The sequence below is a fragment of the Alligator sinensis genome, unplaced genomic scaffold (assembly GCF_000455745.1).
Source record: "Alligator sinensis unplaced genomic scaffold, ASM45574v1 scaffold909_1, whole genome shotgun sequence".
In the NCBI taxonomy this organism is placed as follows: Eukaryota; Metazoa; Chordata; order Crocodylia; family Alligatoridae; genus Alligator; species Alligator sinensis.
Window position 1 is genome coordinate 160,290 of NW_005842862.1, and position 19,219 is coordinate 179,508.

General features: G+C 49.9%; 1 protein-coding gene across 1 annotated transcript; it reads left to right on the forward strand.

Annotated features, from left to right (window-relative positions):
* The first annotated feature begins 8,047 nt into the window (after nt 1-8,047).
* On the forward strand, nt 8,048-8,995 carry LOC102372762 (olfactory receptor 10X1-like). Its single transcript, XM_006035633.1, has one exon. The coding sequence runs from the start codon at nt 8,048-8,050 to the stop codon at nt 8,993-8,995; it is 948 nt and encodes a 315-aa protein (XP_006035695.1).
* Nucleotides 8,996-19,219: the final 10,224 nt, after the last annotated feature.

Genomic DNA, 19,219 nt, shown 5'->3' on the forward strand with positions numbered 1-19,219 from the left:
TAATGACTCCAAGATCCCTTTCCGCCTCTGTGCTTTCAAGAGGGGAACTCCCCAGCCTGTATGTATGCTGTGGATTCCTTCTCCCAAGGCACAGCATCCTGCATTTGTGTACATTGAACCCCATCCTATTCTCGTCTGCCCACTTTTGTAGTCTGTCTAAATCTAGTTGCAGCCTCTCTCTCCCTTCAAGTGTGTCCACCTCGCCCCACATCTTAGTGTCATCAGCAAACTTGGACAGCGTGCTTTCCACCCCCTCGTCCAAGTTGCTGATGAAGATGTTAAACAATGCGGGCCTGAGGACCGAGCCTTGGGGTACCCCACTGCTCACATCTCGCCAGGTTGAGTACAACCCGTCCACCACCACTCTCTGGGTGCACCCCATCAGCCAATTTGAAGCCTGCTATCAAATCCCTCTCAGTCTTCTCTTCTCCAGACTAAATAAACCCAGTTCCCTCGGCACTCACTCAGAAGTCATGTGTCCCAGCCCCCAAAGCAGTTTCATTATCCTACACTGGACTCTCTCCAATTTGTCCACATCCTTTCTGTAGTGGGGGGCCCAAAACGGGACACAGTACTTCAGATGTTGCCTCACCGTGAAAAATAGCGGGAAATAACCACGTCTCTCAATCTGCTGGCAATGTTCCTACTAATGCAGCTCTGGTGGTCTCGCTGCTTTTGCCTAGCAAGCCTGGCTTGGAGAAGGACACTTCAGACTGGTGGAACATTTTCACCAATCAGGTAACAGCTGGGTGGGGCTTGCCCTTCCCCTGCTTGGAGGTGGGGTGGGGATGCGAGGAGCCCCTTGACCTGATTGAAGACTGCACTTTGCAGGTCCAGCAGACTTCAGGGATGGGACCTCTGGTGTAAATAAAAGCCCAGCATGCAAAGCACGCTGGGCAGATGCAGCGAGGGATGGCAAGGAGAGAGAAGCTCCAGAGGAGACCATCATCTGGACCCCGCCTGAGCCTTGACAGTGTGCGGGTCAGCGCGTGGAGAGCTGGCCCTAGGAGCAGCTCGAGGCTGCTCAGGCTGTGCGCAGGTCAGTACACGGAGAGTTGGCCCTGGGAGCAACTCAAGGCTGTTCAAGTTAGTCCTGGCTCTAGGTTGAATAACCAGGTCACTGCAGTGTGGCTCAGTATTAAACTAAAAGAGCCCCAGTGCCCAGAGCAGGGCCTGGGAAGGGTAAAAACCACTGGTGTGAGGCTTGGGAACCAGAGCTAGTAAGGGCTTGGCTCCCATAGGTGCTCCCTGGGTGCCCAACGTGGGGCCTAGGGCCCAGAGGGAAGAACCCTCAACTCAAGGCCAATGGCTCCAGGAGGCCTGAGACAGTGTGGGGACAGCCAGTGTGGGGGCAGCCAGAGGCCAGATTGACAGCCCCCAGAGGAAGGACTGTGAGTTACTGGGAACCCAGGTCCCACAGGGGAGGTGCCCCCTGGCAAGGGACCCTGGGGTGAGTGGGTCTAGGGGGAGAAGATCCTATCCCATTTGAGGGACCAAGTGGTTGGAACCCAGATAAGGTGCGTCTAATATCTGGTATAGTTATGTTTCCTATTCGGTATCTATTGTTATTGTTAGTGTTATAAGTAGTTGGGTGTACTAATTCTGTATTATGGGCTCTGTAAGGATGTCTTTATTAGTTAACCCACTTGTGGTATAAATTTGCTGGATTGACTGTCCTGGAATCCACCCCTCTTCTGGGCCTGAGGCATGGGTACTTACCAAAATGCCCTCCCTAGAGCCAGCTTCCTCCAACTAACAGATGTTTCTATGTATATTTGTATTTATATATATAATTATATCTATCTTAAAGAGTTATATATATATATATATATGTTGGTAACTCAATAAATTGTATATAGTTAAGAACTTTGGGCTAACTCGATAGAGGAAAGAGGGATCCACTCAAAATTCTGGCATCCCTCTCACAGCACCCCCTCCTGCCTACCTGTCCCATCTGATAGAGAATAAGGCACACCCTTGGGGGATACCTGAGTTACACAGCCCCCTATGTCATTAGTCTTCTTGGCAACAAGGGCACACTGTTGGCTCATATTCAGCTTATTGTCCACTGTAACCCTCTGCAAAGCTGCCACTTAGCTAGTCAGCCTTCGGCCTGTACTGATGCATGGTATTTAGAAGCATAGAAAATTAGGGGACCTAATAGGGGAGGTGTGTTCACAAAATAAACCAGGCCCTGGACACATGCTAAAGGGAGACAGAGCAGATGTGGGCCCCAAAGGGGCCTTGCATGCTCAGCTGTCAGCACTGGACAGACTCATGGGCCCTGGGTGTGCCCAGAAGCAGCAACTTAGGTTCCCTAACAAGAGCCATGGGGATCAAACTTTTGGATTAACCATGTGAAGGACAGTCAGGCCACAGCACATAGGCCCCACACACTGATTGCAGGGCTGCCCCCGTCATGATCATATTCAGTACAAGAGCAAGACTGCTACTGACTCTAGAGGCCCAGGGGTCCAGTCCTGCACCCCTGTTTCATGTGAAGGATCCAGTTGATGTCAATGGGACTATTCAGAAGAGTGAGGCCTGAGGATGCATCTGCAATACTGGATCTGTGAAGTTTGGGCAGACCTAGATTTGATTCTCAGAGGTAATGATACACGCAAGCACATGCTGAGCACACTACACAAGAGGCAAGTACCAACGCATGTACTCCACAAAAGCCAGCAGGCTGAGGGGGGAGTCTCTGGGGATTGCCATTAGGAAATTTTGAGGAGGGGGAGCAGTGTGAGCCCTACCTCCCCAGGAGAGCTAGCACCGCACTGCAGGCAGAGAGTGGTTCCTCCCGGGACTGGGGATTCATAGGCATGGATGCTGAACTGGGGTCAGGTCACATAATGCACAGCCCAGGAGCTGCTGCTGCCTTCCCTCAGTGGCCCCATGGTCACAGTCCATGCCCAGGATGTGGGAGACTGAGTTTGTCTTCCTGCCTAGGGAAAGTGCTCTGACCCATCCCAGGCACTCAGGAATGCAGTTTCCCAGCCCCTGCTGTGTATGGTGTTCTGCTTCCATGGGAGAATTAAACAGTCCCTGGGACAGAGAGGCTGAGAGAAGGACCTGACTCTAAAAGTACATGTGGGGGCATGGGAGTGGACACCTGGGCTCCAGCACCTGCTCCAGTGAATCGTCAGCATAAACATGAAGAAGCTGGAGCAAAGGCTAGAGCCAGGTCCCCCTCCTCCAGGAGAGGTCCCTACCCAGTACACAGTACGGTCATGCTTTCTTGGTCCATGCAACATGAACACCTTCAGCACAATGAACTGAGAGAAAACCAGAATTTGTAGGAGATGTTGGTTCCACCCCATTCAGACAGAGGGAGGTCTCCCACACCGAGGGTCAGAGCTCCCAGCCCTGGGCTGTTGAACACGAGGAGCACACCGGTACCTCCCTTGGGCACATTGGGCACAAGGCCTGGTCCAGTCCCTGCACTCAGAGAATGTTCTGGGCAGGGATCTGTAGGCAGACAAGCAGAGGACACCAGGCAGAGGGATTTCTAGCCATGCCCAGATGCTGAGGAGTGGGCACCTGGTGAACTTTACTGGTGAAAACCCTGGGGTCCAGAGACAGCAGACGCTGGCAGTGTTGGGCTGCTGCTGACCAGAAACATCAATTCTCTCACTTTTGGACTCAGGTGTCATGTGCCCGTGAACTGGCAATCAGGGTCAGAATCCTATTTCCTGTGACCACTTAAGTGGCAGGTTTCCAACTACAGAACTGCTATTGTAGTTCTCATGCGCAGTTTGAAATCCTGCCCTCTGTGCTGGGGACACACAACTCCCTGCATGGCTATTAAGCACACACTACACACTCCATGGAGCTCTGTACACATGTGCTGAATGAGCACAAGTCAGGAAATTCTGCCCAGCAGCAACCTGTGATGAGCAGACACCTAGAAGAAGGAGGGCAGCCCTCCCAACGGTTAGCTGGACGAGCTAAGTGGTTGGGACACTCACCCAGGAAGTGGCAGACCCAGGCTCTAGGCTCCACTGCACCAGAGAATATTTGGACTTGTGTTCCTCTGACTTGCTAGAACATGTTTCTCCAGCCCTGCCTTTAAAGCTGACCCCTGGGCTTTCAAAGAGGGGGAGCTGTGGGGACAGGAGGAAAAGCCCTAGACTTGAGCATTTCTGGCCCAGAGAGATGACTGCCCCTTTGGAAAGGAGCAGGTCCTGCATCCTAACCTGGACCCCTGCTCTGAGAGAGCAGAATCTTCCCTCCATTGATTAAATATGAAATGCACAGTGCGGGACCTCAGCTCAGAATGTGCTGGAGCGGACAGTGAGAAACTCTATGGGCATGTCTGACACCTGATGTCAAACTCTAAGCCAGCTGGTTCTGCCAGAGGAAACATGTGATCTGCTTCAGGCTCCTCAACAACAATTCACAAGCTCCTCATGGCCAAATGGGAAGATGTGTCCCCATGGACTGCTCAGGTGGCTTCATGATGTGACAGCAGGTCCCAAAAGAATCTGGCTGTGATTCAGACTCTCATAACCTTCCTCCTTACGTGGAGCCTGCTGCAATTAGGAAGCTAAAGGGGTTTCTTGGCAATAGGCAGAAACTCCTCAAAAGGAGTTTAGAATAAGACTCCTGATGTTATCCATTTACTGGATTTATGTGCTTTTCAGTGCATACAATCCCCTCACTCTTCCCTGTTGGTCCCTTAGTGCTTCTTCTTACTCCTTCAACCAAAATCCTGCCTGATTCAAGCAATCAAGGGACTTTGGTGACAAGAAGAGCTGTTGTGACAGAACAAGCCTTTTGTGCTCATCCTTCAAGGTATGTTTTTGTCTCCAAACACAAGAGATTTTGTGCTGAGTTTGGAGAATCAGCCTTTTACTTATTCCAAATTGTGCACCCAATATATAGCACTTTCTGTACAGAAAATAATTCTTCAAACTATTTGAGAGTCTTGTTTCTGATCAGAGGTGTTTGAAAAATGGAGAGAAAATGGTTCCATGAGGGATTTTAAATAATCACATATTTATTTTTGAAAAGTTCCAAATTCTTCAGTTTTTTAAAAGATATGAAATATTTTCCTCAAAATATGCAAGTGTCTGATTTATTTTTTTCATTATGAAAAATATTTTTATACTGTTTTTGAACATAAATCACAAAAACTGCCATGTATTAGGTCAGACCACAGGTTCATCTGCCCAAGCATCCTGTGCCACAGAGTGGCAGAGAGCAGATACTGAAAGTGAGAGTGAATTGGGTCTACCCTGTATTTTTTCCCCCACTGTTCCTCTCTCACTTGCAGCTTCCAGCATTTAAGGTCTAGAAAGTTCCAATTTACAGGCTGTATGCTTTATCCCCATGGTCAATAGCTACTGTTGGTCCTTTCCTCCAAGAATTTGTCCAATCTCTTTTTGAATCTACCTAAACTGCTGTCTTCCACAACATCTGGTGACAGTGAGTTCCATACTTTAATGACACACTGGGGGAAAAAGAACTCCCTTGTGTTAGTTTTAAACTTACTACCTACTAGTTTCATTTTGTGACCCATCATTCCTGTATGGTGAGAGAGAGTAAATTAAAATCTGTACTTCAGAAAGGCCTTTGACACGGTATCCCATACCATCCTTATTAATAAACTGAGGAGATTTGCCTCGGATGATTATACGGTAGACTGGGTAGCAAACTGGCTGAAGGGTCACACACAGAGAGTGGTGGTGGATGGGTCAGTGTCAACCTGGAAAGATGTGTGCAGTGGGGTCCCTCAGGGCTCAATTCTGGGGCCGATGCTGTTCAACATTATCATCAGTGATCTGGACGAGGGGGTGAGAAGCACCCTGTCCAAATTCACGGATGACACAAAAATATAGGGTGAAGCTAACACCCTGGAGAGGAGGAACCAGATCCAGGCTGACCTCGACAGGTTGGGGAAGTGGGCAGAGAGCAACAGGGTCCAACTCAATAAGGACAAGTGCAAGGTGCTGCATCTAGGGAAAAAAAACTGCCATCATACCTATAGGCTGGGGGGTGACCTTCTCAGCACCACTGAGGCAGAAAGGGATCTTGGAGTCACTGTGGACTCCAGGATGAACATGAGTCATCAATGCGATGAAGTAGTCGGCAGAGCCAATCGCACCTTGTCATGCATCTGTAGGTGCTTCACAAACAGGTCCAGGGAGGCGATTCTCCTTCTCTACGCAGCACTGGTCAGGCTGCAGCTGGAGTACTGTGTCCAGTTCTGGACGCTGCAGTTCAAGCGGGATATGGACAACCTGGAGAGGGTCCAAAGAAGAGCCACTCGTCTGATTGGAGGCCTGCAGCAAAGGTCCTATGAGGAAAGGCTAAGGGACCTTAACCTTTTCAGCCACTCCAAGAGAAGGCTGAGGGGACCTTGTGGCGGTGTACAAATTCATAAGGGGAGAGCAACATGAAGTAGCCTCCTCTTAAAGACCCTCAAGGTAGGGCAGAGCACCACCTCCCTTGAAAGCCCATTCCAGATTCTGGCAACCCTTACCATAACAAAGTTCTTTCTGATGTCTAACCTAAATCTGTTCTCTGTCAGTTTGTGGCCATTGTTCCTAGTTACTCCAAGGGGTGCCCTAGTAAACAGAGCATCTCCTATTCCTTGCTGCCCCTCTCCCTCCCTCCCCCCCGGCCATGAATTTGCAGGCAGCCTTCTCTTGCAGAGGCTGAAGAGATCCAGGGCCCTCAATCTCTCCTTGTAGGACTTTGCCTGCAGGCCCCTAACCATCCAAGTGACCCCCTCTGAACCATCTTGAGGTTGTCCACATCCCTCTCGAGGTTGAGCCTCCCCGGGGCTCTCAGCCCAACACCGCAAATGGTCAACTCTGGCCAAACCCTGATATCCTTAATCCAGCACAGTCCAACTCTATAAGACTTTCATGCCATGGCAAGCCAACATCTGGTACCAAAGGGTAACAGGCATAGGTGACTGGTAGGGGGTGCACACGAGTGCATGTGCCCCCCCTGACAAGGCTGGTGCCCCCCAATGGCCGACACTGATACTGTCGGTAGGGCTGGTGCCCCCCTGACAGGGCTGTCATCGCACCGCTTCTGCAGGTGCCCCCCCAGATTCAGGAGGCACCAGTCACTCATGGTAACAAGGACATGGGGAAGTAAGCACCCCCAGAACAGGTCACAGCCAGTGCCTGGATCTCATCCTTCTGTTCCTCCCTGACCTGGAGGCAGGGGCTTTGCAGTGGTGATGCCTCTTGCTGTCTCCCAGGGCTCAGGGCAACAGGACACTGCAGAGAAAGCAAATTTGTCTCTATGCCCCATCCTGCTGGCTATGTGATCCCCCTTCCCTGGCCGCTCATGGGGCTAGAGATCCCCCATCCCATCCTCCTATTGTCTGTTGTCACTGAGTCTGAGGTTGGCCTTACACAGCTGTGGCTTTGGCCAGGTCCCTGCAGGGAGGTCTGTGTGGGTGGGATTACTATGGGCAAGGGCCTGGGTAGTCCAGAGTGGGGCCATGTTTGGCTCACTCCTCCCAGTGACTTGGGTGCTGATATTTCAGGGGCTGCTCTGGTCCCTCAAGCACTCTGGGTCCTGGGCAGGACCTTTTGCTGCATGGTTGAGGAGTGCCAAGCTGCTGAGCTTAGTGACCAATAGCCTACAGAAGTAACCCAGGCTTTCTCAGGGATGCATGTTCCATCTTGTGGTACTTGGTCATGTGGGAAAGGAGCTCACCATAGACTCCTCCTTGGGACATCCTAGCAAGGTGGTGTGTGGTGGGGATGTGAATCTGGGGAGAGAACAAGGGTTGGCTTTGAGGTGGGTAAAGGCCTGACTCACTGGGGTAGGGGTAGGGGCAGGCTGATGGACAGGAGAGATCCAGGGCAGAAGTCTGAGTTGAAGGTGTTGGGATGACTGAGTGCAGATCCCAGCAATGTCTGAAGGAGGGAGACCTGGGTGCTGGGGCCTGGGCTCTTTGTAGGCATGGAGAGGATACACAGGCACATCATTTCCACTGTGGACCCAACGGACGGCAGGGCACTCAGTGCAGATGGGAGACCAAGTGCCTTTGTCTTTTCAGGCCTGACACCTCACACCCATGAAGAGGGAAAACCAGACCCAGGTGACCGAATTCATGTTGGTCGGGTTTTCTGCTTTTCCAGACCTTCAGGGAGTGCTGTTTGTGGTGTTCCTCCTCATGTACCTCATGACCTTGGCTGGAAATCTGGCCATAATGGCTGTGATCCAGATTGACAGACACCTGCACACCCCCATGTACCTCTTCCTAGGGGTTTTGTCTTTCTCTGAGACCTGCTACACCTTTGTCATCATCCCTAAGACCCTGGTAGACCTGACAGCAGAGAGCACAACCATCTCATTCCCAGGATGTGTCGCACAGATGTTCTTTTTTCTTGGACTTGGCGGAACAAACTGCATCATTTTAACAGTGATGGGCTATGACCGATATCTAGCAATATGTCACCCCCTGTGCTATGGGAGCCTCATGAGCTCACACATTTTTGTTAAGCTGATGGCTGGGTCGTGGATCAGCGGGTTCCTATTGTCCCTGTTTGAAACCACGCTGATATTTTGGTCTCCCTTCTGCGGCTCTAACATCATTAACCATTTCTTCTGCCACATGAGGCCTGTGCTCAGGTTGGCCTGCACAGACAGTAACACAATTGAGGTTGCAATATCCATGATGTCCATGCTTGGCTTGTCGGGCAGCTTCCTGTTCATAGTACTGACATACTTGCTCATCCTGGGCACCATCCTGCGGCTGCCCTCAGCCAGTGGAGAAAGGGAGAAAGCCTTCTCCACCTGCGCTGCCCACCTCACCGTGGTGGTCATGCACTTTGGCTTTGCCTCCATTATATACCTCAAGCCCAGCCCACGCGGCACACTGGAAGAGGATACTCTGATGTCTGTGCCCTACACCATTCTTACACCATTTCTGAGTCCCATGATCTTTACCCTGAGGAACAAAGAAATTAAAAGTGCCCTGAGGAAAGCATTTGGCAAAAGAATATTCTCTCAGAAGATGTGAATGTCCTGGCAGAGTCTCTGGAAGCTGTTTTCCAGAGAGAAGGGCCCTGGCATATGGCCCAATCCTAAAACTGTATGGGCCTGGGTTTTCAGCTTGCCACCGCCACAGCCTCCCTTGGTGACCTAAGGCAGCTCCTGGGGCTGTTGGCTAAGAGAAAAAGCCGCAGGGTGAATCTTGCATCCTGACCAGGCTACTTTGACGTTGATGACAGCCCTAGGATTGGCAGATATAGAATTGTTTGATTTTTTTGTATTGTTGCTTTTTTGTTATCACTCTGTATCAATAAATTTGCCTGTTATCAACTGGCAAGTATTGTGGTCCGTCTGAGGGTTGTGTTCTCTCAGAACAAAGATATAAGGGCTTGGTTCCCAAAATTCAGTCCAACAGGAGACAGGATGGACAAGGACATTGTTCCCCATGAGAAGACAGAGTATTTCCTGAGAATGAATGGGTTGGCGGGGCAGAGGTGTTTGAAAATCAGGATGTTTCTCTTTCTAACCCACATTTGTGTGTAAAATGGGGCTAGAAAGCCTCTCCCTCCCCCATTTCCATGAGGTTGTGAGTACAATATTAATATTTTTACAGGGTACGAGAGGATTGAACCCCTGCAGATGTCCTGCTCCACAGAAATGCCCCAGGAACAAAGAGAAAACAAATTCCAGCCCAGAATCTGACCCACCACGGGTGTAACTGGAATAACCCATCCTGGAAGAGGCTCAGCATTTACATCAGCTTTGAGTCCATTAAATGCTTTGCTCTCCATGCCTTTAAAGCCTGGTACTTAATCCCAGTACAGGCACCATGTGGGCCAGTGCAGTGACAGCTTTGCCCTGGGCACAGATCAACAGCAAAGAGAAATGTGATTAAATGGTCCTAGCACCTCTGTATGGACCATTGCAGATCTCAAAGCAGGGGAAACCCAGAGTGACTCCCAGAAAGGCAGAGATAGTGAAGGGAGCAGAATCAGGATTCCTGTGCTGAGCTGCTGTTATGGCAGCAAGGTCTGGAAAATTGGACTAAGTCAGCTAATCTATGCTCACTGCCTGGGGTGCTTTTGCTCACATTGAGCTTGGCCCCGGCCACCTCTTCGTAAATCCGTGTGCCACAGGACTCTTTCTACTGAGCACTTATTCTTGCACAGGATGTTCAAATCATCCATGTAGGCCAGGACTTTGGCTTGTTCCTTACTTCCCCTGGGTATCTGGACTCTGTGGATCCCAGGGTCCTGCCTGATGCACTGAGCCAGGGGTTTGATGGCACAGATGAAGTGGATCAGGGAGAGTGGGCAGTCCTGATGTACCCCCAACTCTATTGTGATCCTCTTGCTCAGGAAACCATTCACCAGCACCTTGCTGCTTATGTCCATGTACAGCATCCTTATCCAGCTGGTGAAAGTCAGAGTGTTGCCCATTCACTGCAGGGTCTCGAAGAGGAACCAGTGTGACACTCTGTCATAGGCTTTTTCCAGGTCCAGGTTTAGCCCTGCCATCTTCTGTCCGCTGTCTCGTTCCAGCTGGAGCATGTCTCCATGAGGTAAAGCTAGACCAGGTTGCCCTGCACCTCATCTGCATACAAATTTTTGGAGCATCCCAGGACTTGTGACAAGAACACCTGGCTCCAGTCATGAATGGGGACTAATTAGCACATGAATCCTTTGTGCGTGGTATCTGGAGTGCACACATGTACTGAGCAGTGCTGAGCTGTGGAGGTCACCATGGCTTTAGTGGTTATTGACTCTGCTGGGGTCCAGCCCAATGAAGTGTATGGTAAATCATGAGACTTTTGCCCTTGGAATTAGTTTTGTTTGCTTTCTTTTTTTTTTTTTTTTTTTTTTGTGGCTAAGATCAAGCAAGACCGGGCACATTTGAACCCCAAGGTTTTTGGGTCTTGGGTTTACACATAAGCTGCCTTCTTGGATTTGGGAATCATCTGAAGTCTTAGGTGGGAAATTGTTTGCATAGTAGCAGAGCTGTATGGACCTGACAACTGAGCTCTGCTCAGTTAAATTTTGGAATTGATTCTTGGGCTTTGTCCATTAGAATTTAGGATGGATTCTCCTTGAATAAGATTAGAAAAAGAAAAAAAAATTGTTGTATATATCAACAGATGCCCAAATGCTGCTCAAAAGTTTGCGGTTACCATATGCAAATTGTGACAGCCAAGTTTAATTTCAAGGTTATCATTTTCAAATTTGCTTCTCACTTCCACGTGCTCAGGGAGAGCAGAGTCTGGCAGTAAGGAGAGTGAGAAGAAGCTGTCAGGGGCAAAAGCTGGGGGGAAGCAGAGAGCCAAGGGGCTATCTGCCTTTTCTGATTTATTTTCCCTAACGCAGCAGCGGGAAGGGGACAAATTCAAGGTAAACCTCCAATAATTAGATTCCATACCTAAAAATGACAACAAATTTATACATTTTCCATACTAAGAATCTAATTATTTGGGGGGAGGGGAGTTGTCTTATAATTAGGTTCATCTTCGATTTGTTCCTTGGTGTCATATAAGCTGCTAACCAACTTTAATCTTGATACTCCTTATATTCTGAGTTTGGTGAGCAGCAGATTGAATTCACCTTCTCTGGAGCCCCTGGATGAATCCAATATGCCTGTGTCATTTCTTTTTCTCAGCAGGAGCTCAGAGCAGGATGCTCACCTCTGTAGCGTAGAGGAAAGTCATCCAAATTCCTCTCAACCTCCTTCAGTTCCTGGGGCATGGGACAGATCTGTTTTGCCCGTGCCAGCAGCAACCAGAGCCCTCCCAGCTCTGGTCAGTCTGTGTTTTCAACAAGACTATCCATTACAGTCCCCCAGACCTTGCCCCTGCTCACAGAGCTATCTTCAAACATGCCCATCTGGACCCCAACTCCACACACACTCTGGCTTGCTTGCTAGGATAAAGATTTCTCTCCCTGACTGGCTGCCAGCCACTACTATATCCCCAATTAGGTTGCTCAGGAAGGTCTCACTGGCTTTCCCAAGATGGACCCATTAGGAAAGTTCCCTCCTACAGTACAATCGGGTTACAGTGACCCACTCGGGGCTCCGAACCCCTGGGCTCTGGAACAAGTCCCAACTTCACTGGCTGCTGTTTCTCTCTCTCTCTCTCTCTCCCCACCATGCCATTTCTTTGCCCACAATCTCAGCTCCCCCTGTGCTTCCTTTCTCTTTCCCCAGCAACCTGCTAGGATCTGTAGTTTCTGTCATGATGTTACAGTCCATTACACCTGCAATAGAGGCTCTCACTGGATTATGCAAGACAGCCAAACACCTGGCTCCTGCATGCTCTGGAAGTGCAGTCATTTTAAACTGCCCCCAGATATTCCAGATGCTGTGCCTATCCACCCACAGAGAGTTTGCACATACAGCTAGCACATACTCTCACACAGTTTGGGCACAAACTCTTTACCCTGCAGGACAGAGGAGACATCTCTGGTGTGAGGCTGCAGCCCCAGAACACAATGCGATTCCCTCTAGGCTTCTGCTCTGTCACTCTTCTCTCTGCTCAGGGCCTCAGAGATCCATAGGGTACAATGGGGAAACAATAAAATATCTATAACTTTGTTGTTTTTTGTCTGATTATGATTAAATTTTCAGAGGTGGTAGACTCTGCAGAGAGGATGAAGCCTGACAAGTTTCAAGAATATCGGTGCAGGGGTTTGGGAGGAACAGCACCCCAAATTCTTGAAAGCAAACTCATGTCACATCTAGGCATTACAACATAGCGGGGTCAAAACTGCAGGGCTGGTAGCTCTTACCGAGGCCACAAAGCCTGCCAAGTTTCAAGAAGATCGGTGCAGGGGTTTGGGGGGAACTGGCCCTCAAGCTGCGGACAAGCCAAACTGGTGCCATGGGTGCTGTGGGACTGACGGTGTCTGTCTTGGGCCGGGAGGGGAGACACTGCTGCAGGCCTGGCTGCTAAGCTGCTGTGTTCCCAGTTACCAATCAATCAATCACGATTCACTCAGGGCCCAGCTCAATACACAGGACCTAGCTACTACATAGCGACTTAACGAGCATCAATTAGCACCTGCAAAACCAGGCTAAGGAGAGGAAAGAATCAACACAGACAATCAACTGCCCCAAGAGAAACGCAGTCTTGGCAGGAGTTTTGTCTGTCAGCAGCTAAGGGTGCAGGGCCCCACAACCCCCCCGCACCGACCTCCTCCACAGCTGGCAGGCGTCACAGCAGGGGCCACCATCCCTGCAGCTGTCACCCTGCTGCGCCTGAATACACGCAGTGTCACCCTGTGGTGGGAGAAAACTCCCTGGAGTTCATTGTCTAGCTGCATAGGAACCAGACAACACGGGTAAAGTTTTACTGCAGTATATTTGCTCGAGCAATGACCATTAAGCCAGCAAAGAGGCAAAATGGCCCCCCCCTAAAGGGTGGGGCAATTTTTTATACTTTTTACAACAAGGCAAGACTACAGGGTTAACAAAAAGCAATACTTGGGTGGTGCTTCACAGATCTTCAGAACAGCATATTTCTATTAAGCTGAACAAGCACTTTCTAAAAGCTAAAAGTTAAGTAACAGTAACAATATGATAGTTTAGCAAAAACTTGCACAGTAGTAGATACTTTTTAAGGACACGATCACTGTACTTAGAGCAATGGCTTCTTTGTCTTATCTTGTTCCTTGCTGTAGCTGATTTTACAGCACACAGACACAGATCCACTTGCTGCATTTTACTCAGAAAATGCTTAACACAGTTAAAATGATTACTTGACACAAGCAAAGGCTTAGCTATCATTCTGCCTTGTGGTCAGCGGCATTGCTAGGCCACAGGTCATGCCTTGTATTCAGCTGCAAAGCTAATACTTCTTAAGAATTCAAATTATTGTTAACCTAACAGTATGCTATCAGAAAACTATTCTATTTCAGGGTAATAACAAACATGCTCACCACAACCCATGGCACGAGTTTTGCTTGTCCGCAGCTTGAGGGAAAGTTCCCCTCAACCCCTCCACTGATCTCCTTGAAACTTGGCAGGCTTTGTGGCCTCAGTAAAAGCTACCGGCCCTGCAGTTTTGACCCCCCTGTGTTGTAACACACAGCCGTGACAGGAGCTTTGCTTTCAAGCATCTGGGGTACAGTTCCTGTCAAACCCTGCACCCATCTCCTTGAAACTTGGCAGGCTTTGTGGTCTCAGTAAGAGCTACCACCCCTGCAGTTTTCACCCCCTTGTAGTGTGACACACAGCAGTGACATGAGTTTGGCTTTCAAGAATTTGGGGTACAGTTTCCCCCAAACCCCTGCACTGATATTCTTAAAACTTAGGTTTCATGCTCTCACCAGAGGCTACCATTTCTGCAAGTTTCATCCCAATTGGACTAAAACCAACAAAGTTATAGATGTTTCATTGATTCCCCATTATACTCTATGGCCAGATCTCCGAGGCGGCTCCAAAGCTTCGGCCAGATCGAGGCGGAAACCCGGTCGGAGCTCCGGATCGGATCACAACCATCTGAAGCGGCCGGATCTGAAGCTGGATTGGATCGCTGCCGACTCGCGCAGGCCTACTGGTCTGCTTCCTCTTTTATGAATCCTGCTCCTCACCAATGTGTGTTGCTTCTACATCCACTTTCTAGTGTCACCCGATGGAGGCCACTACAGCAAATGTCTGCCTCATGGCTATTCCAGTGTCAGGCCATGGCCTTGAACCTAGGGCTTTGATCTAGCACATGGCTGGGCAAAGTATGTGCCACAGGCCGGATTGGTCCTGCAGCAGACTCCATTTCCCAGCAACCCCTGCCCATGTTGCTGGGGCTGGTTTCCATGGAGATCCAAGCAGTGGCAGCACCATGACAGCGTGGGGCCAGGGTTTCCATGGATACCAGCCCCAGCAGTGCTGGCAGGGTGCAGGGCTGGATGGGGAGTTGCTCAGGGCCAGGGCTGGGATCTTGTAGTGGTGAGTGTGGTCTGGAGGGGGCGCTTATCTGTGATCCACTGCCCGCATGCCCTGGGCACCCCCTTTTTCCCTCCCAGATCCGGGGCATGTGGGCAGCAGAATGCAGCTCTGCCTTCACTCTGGACCACACTGTCAATGCTGCAGGATCCAAGCCTCGGCCCTGGAGCAGCCCCCTGCTCACCCACACACCCTGCCAGCCCTGCCGGGGCCGGTATCCATAGAAACCCTGGCTCCATGCTGTCACGGTGTCACTGCTACTGGGGTCTCTGTGGAAACCAGCTCCAGTGTCTCCAGCAGGAACTGCTGGGAAATGGCCTGAGACCTGAATAGCTGCGAGGCAGACATGTGCTGTCTGTAGTGGCAGGGTTGACATGTAGGGGGTGCACATAGGTGCACATGCACCCCCTGCATGTGGCGGTGCACCCCCTGCAAAAAGGCACCACAGACATTGTCAGCAGCGCCTGTGGGTGGTCCACAATTGCCCCTGGCTGCTGCCGCCGCTGCCAGCGGCACCCGCGGATGGGCCACCAACTCCTGGCCGCAACCAACTCCTGGTCAGCACTCCCCCCCCCGCCCCTCCCCCACACTGCCGACAGTGCCGGTGGCATCTATGGAAGCTCCCACTTACCTCTGCCAGGCTCCCGCCACTGCGCTCCCACCACCAGCACAGCCGTTTCCCCCCAGCCACCGGGGGCACGCACCATTCATGTGTTGTGGCCTCCATGGGATGACACTAGTATGGAATCAGAAAAAATATATGCCTTAAACTTTGATTATTTTAGTTATAAGATGACATAACCGCTTTGTGGAGAATTGCTGGCTCTGTATAGTAGAACAGATAAGAGAAAGTGTTTGTTCTTTGTAACTCCTCTGCAACTGCTTCGCTCACCGCGGCCTTGAAGATAGCAAAAAGGTATGTACAAATCTGGTTTCCAGGTGCAAGAAGGAGGTTTGTGAACTAACCTCGCCTCCCCCATTAGTTCCCATCCTGATTACAGCAAAGCAATAACGAAGTAATATTATAGCCGCTTTTCATGCTAATTTCACTATATGATCACGTGAGTTGTAAGCAACTGTTAAAAAGTATATAAGCCTCCTGATTTTGCTCTTGGGGGGGGGACCCCTTCCAAGTGCTTGGGAAATCCATGTCACTTTGGAATCCCCCCCTACAGCTGTAGTTTCTTTTAAATAAAAGCTTCTGCTGACCTGACCCAAAAGTATGCTGCGTGTGTTTCCACGACAATTCCTGGTGCCGTGACTCGGATCCAGAACACAGGCTGAGAAAGGAGGACCGCAGACTGCCCCCCCCCCGAACCCCGAGGCGCCAAACTTGAGAGGTAAGAGACCTAATTCAAAATCTCTATTGGGGTTTCGGAGGAGGACTGCCTGTAGGCTCCCAACTTGGCCGTGGTAACTGGATCTGAACCTTGTTAAAACAGGTCAGTCTGAACCTTACTGCCGGCTAAAATTTTCTGTCTGGTAAAGGATCCCATTTTGTGTCTGGTAACGTACGTTTTATTTAGGGAGAAACTGTATGAAGCACCTTCATCCTACAGCACATCGGGCTTGTCGTTAATTAACTAAGGCGGTGTGGGGGAGGAGGTCTGGCTGACTGAATGAATGTGCATGTGTGTGTATTTAGAAATATGAGCCACTGACCAGGTCTGAGACTACGGTTGGGTTCAGCCGCCCCAATTCTGCCTGACAGGGCAGTTTTGAAAGCAAGGGGGCCCAACTGGAACCTCGTGACCCAGTGGACAGGGCTTCCCAGTGATTGAATAAATGTGTGTGTGTGCATTTAGAAAAATGAGCCACTGACCAGGTCTGGGACTAAGGCTGGGTCTAGCCGCCCCGATTCTGCCTAAAAAAGGTAGCGTCGAAAGCAAGGGGGCCCAGCTGAAACCTCGTGACCCAGTGGACAGGGCGTCTGAGTGATTTTGTCTTTTCCAAACCCCTTGTCCCAGTAGCTTCTGCCGAGAGCAGGAGTGAAAGGATTCCTCTTGTGTTTCCCATTCCCATTTCCATTTTATGAGCCGGTGTCGGGTCAGAAGCCTTTTGTCTGGGCAGTGAAAAACTGCGGGGCAAGGCACTGAGCGGCCCGGACATCCTAAATAAGCCTCTCCTACGTCTCCCTGTGTGACTGAAAATGGGAACGAGTCAGTCTAAACAAGTTCCCGTCCCCCCTAAGGGGACTCCGGCGTACTTTATGTACACACACTATTCTCCCGAGGCTTGCAAGTACCTGGATAAGTGGAACTGGTATACTAGGGATGATCCTGTGAAGCATTTTCCACAAGAAGGAACATTTGATCAGGATAAAATAGTGCACTTAAGAGGGGCTTTAGAGTCCCGTGGATCCAAAACACCACAAAACCAGTGGGACGCGTTCTTTTATTGGTATGATGAAATGTCCAAAAGGCGGACAGAATCTCAAACTAGGAGCCTAAAAGACTCTCAAGAAAAATTAAAACAGCAGTTACAAGCTGTTCGGGAGAAATTGGCTGCTCCCCCAAATTACACGCCGGCCACCGCTCCGATGTATCCAGCATTGCCCGGGGCGCCCCCACCACCGGAGCCAGCAGAGGATATCCTTGACCTTTGTTCGAACCCTGCTCTCCTGGGACTCCCACATCAGCAACAACCGGTTCAACATCAGGCTGCAGCCCAGGCTAGTAACTCATTAGCTGAAGCTCCTTCAGTAAATCCATCCACGGAGCTTAATAGTCTGGACTCATCCACCATATCTGCCACTCAATCATCACCAGTGTGGCAATTTACTCCTGGGTCACAACCCACCACAGGTGTATTTAGAAGAATGGGAATAGGCATGGAAAGATCTCCCATCAATCTTAGATCCCGAGCTGCACAAGTTTACCCCCTAAGACAAATGCCAGGCATTGGCACCGATGGACAAAATATAGTAACCGTGCATGCACCCTGGACTCCAGGTGATCTCTACAATTTAACTCAAAAATTCCCCAAAATCAGGGAAGACCCAGAAAAATTTCAGGAAGAATTGCAGACTGTTATAAATTGTTATAATCCAACATGGGCTGACATTAATCAGCTCATGCGATCGATTTTGCCCAAGGAAACTATGCTACGTCTGTATGCTGCCTGTACTTGGCCAGATCAAAACCCAGGGATTGGCCAAGACTTTATTGACAAGAGAAATGCTTTGGTTCAGGCAGTTCTCACAATTTGCCCAAAAAAGGCAGACTGGACCAAAATAAATACCTGTAAACAAAACAAAAATGAACACCCCAGTGACTATTTGGAACGCCTCAAACAGGCATTTGAACGATACTCAGGAATGGATAACCCAGTCGGAAATGCTAAACAAGCAATAGTGGCAGCATTCATCCAGGGACTTAACCCTAAAATTGCTGAGAAAATTCAAACAGTAATTATTGGCTGGGAAACTAAAGATTTGACTGAAGTCCTTGCTGCGGCTAACCATTTTCATAACAAATTGGAACGGTCTAAAGACAATGCCGAGTTTAAGTTAATGGCCTTACAGATTTCTCAGTTGCAGGGTCCAGGTAGAGGAAGGGGACGAGGACGGGGAAGGGGAGGCCCGGGTAGATTCAGGGGAAGAGATAGATCCTTGAGCCCACAAAACCCAGGCTATGGGAACCAATGTCATTATTGCAAGCAAGAAGGACATTGGAAATCAGAATGCCCCAAGCGCCCCGGCCAAGGACCCAGACCCCAGTCCCTGCCCCCACCTCCACTTCCTGTCAATTTTCCCAGTGTTGAATAGGACAGCCTGAGGGACAGTGACATCATCGCTCCTTTGCTTGCTACTGACCAATCTGGTCCGTTTGTTGAATGCCTTATTTCTGGTAAACCTGTCTCCTGTCTTGTCGACACCGGAGCATCCCGCTCCACGCTAAAGGCTGCTGAGTTTCCTTTTCTACCTTATTCTCCTGAAACTATAAATGCTGTCGGTATAGGCGGACAACCTATCCCACATCCCGTCTCTGAACCTGTCTCCATCTCTATTGGCCCTTTGTCTGAAAATCATGCCTTTCTTCTTAGCCCCTGTGCACCTGTCAACCTTCTTGGTAAGGATTTGTTGTGTAAACTGGGATGCGTGATTTATTGTAGCCCAGATGGTGTTTACCTTGAGGTACCAGAACATAGGGAAACTGAGCTTGTGGCTTTGCTAACCCAGGAGTACTCTGAACCTGACACTTCCTACTTGCAAGAGGAACTGTTGGCACGAGTACCTCCACAGCTGTGGTCCACCCATGCAAATGAAGTGGGGCACATGCTGAGTGCTGAACCAGTGCGTATCATCTTGAACCCTGCCAAGCCA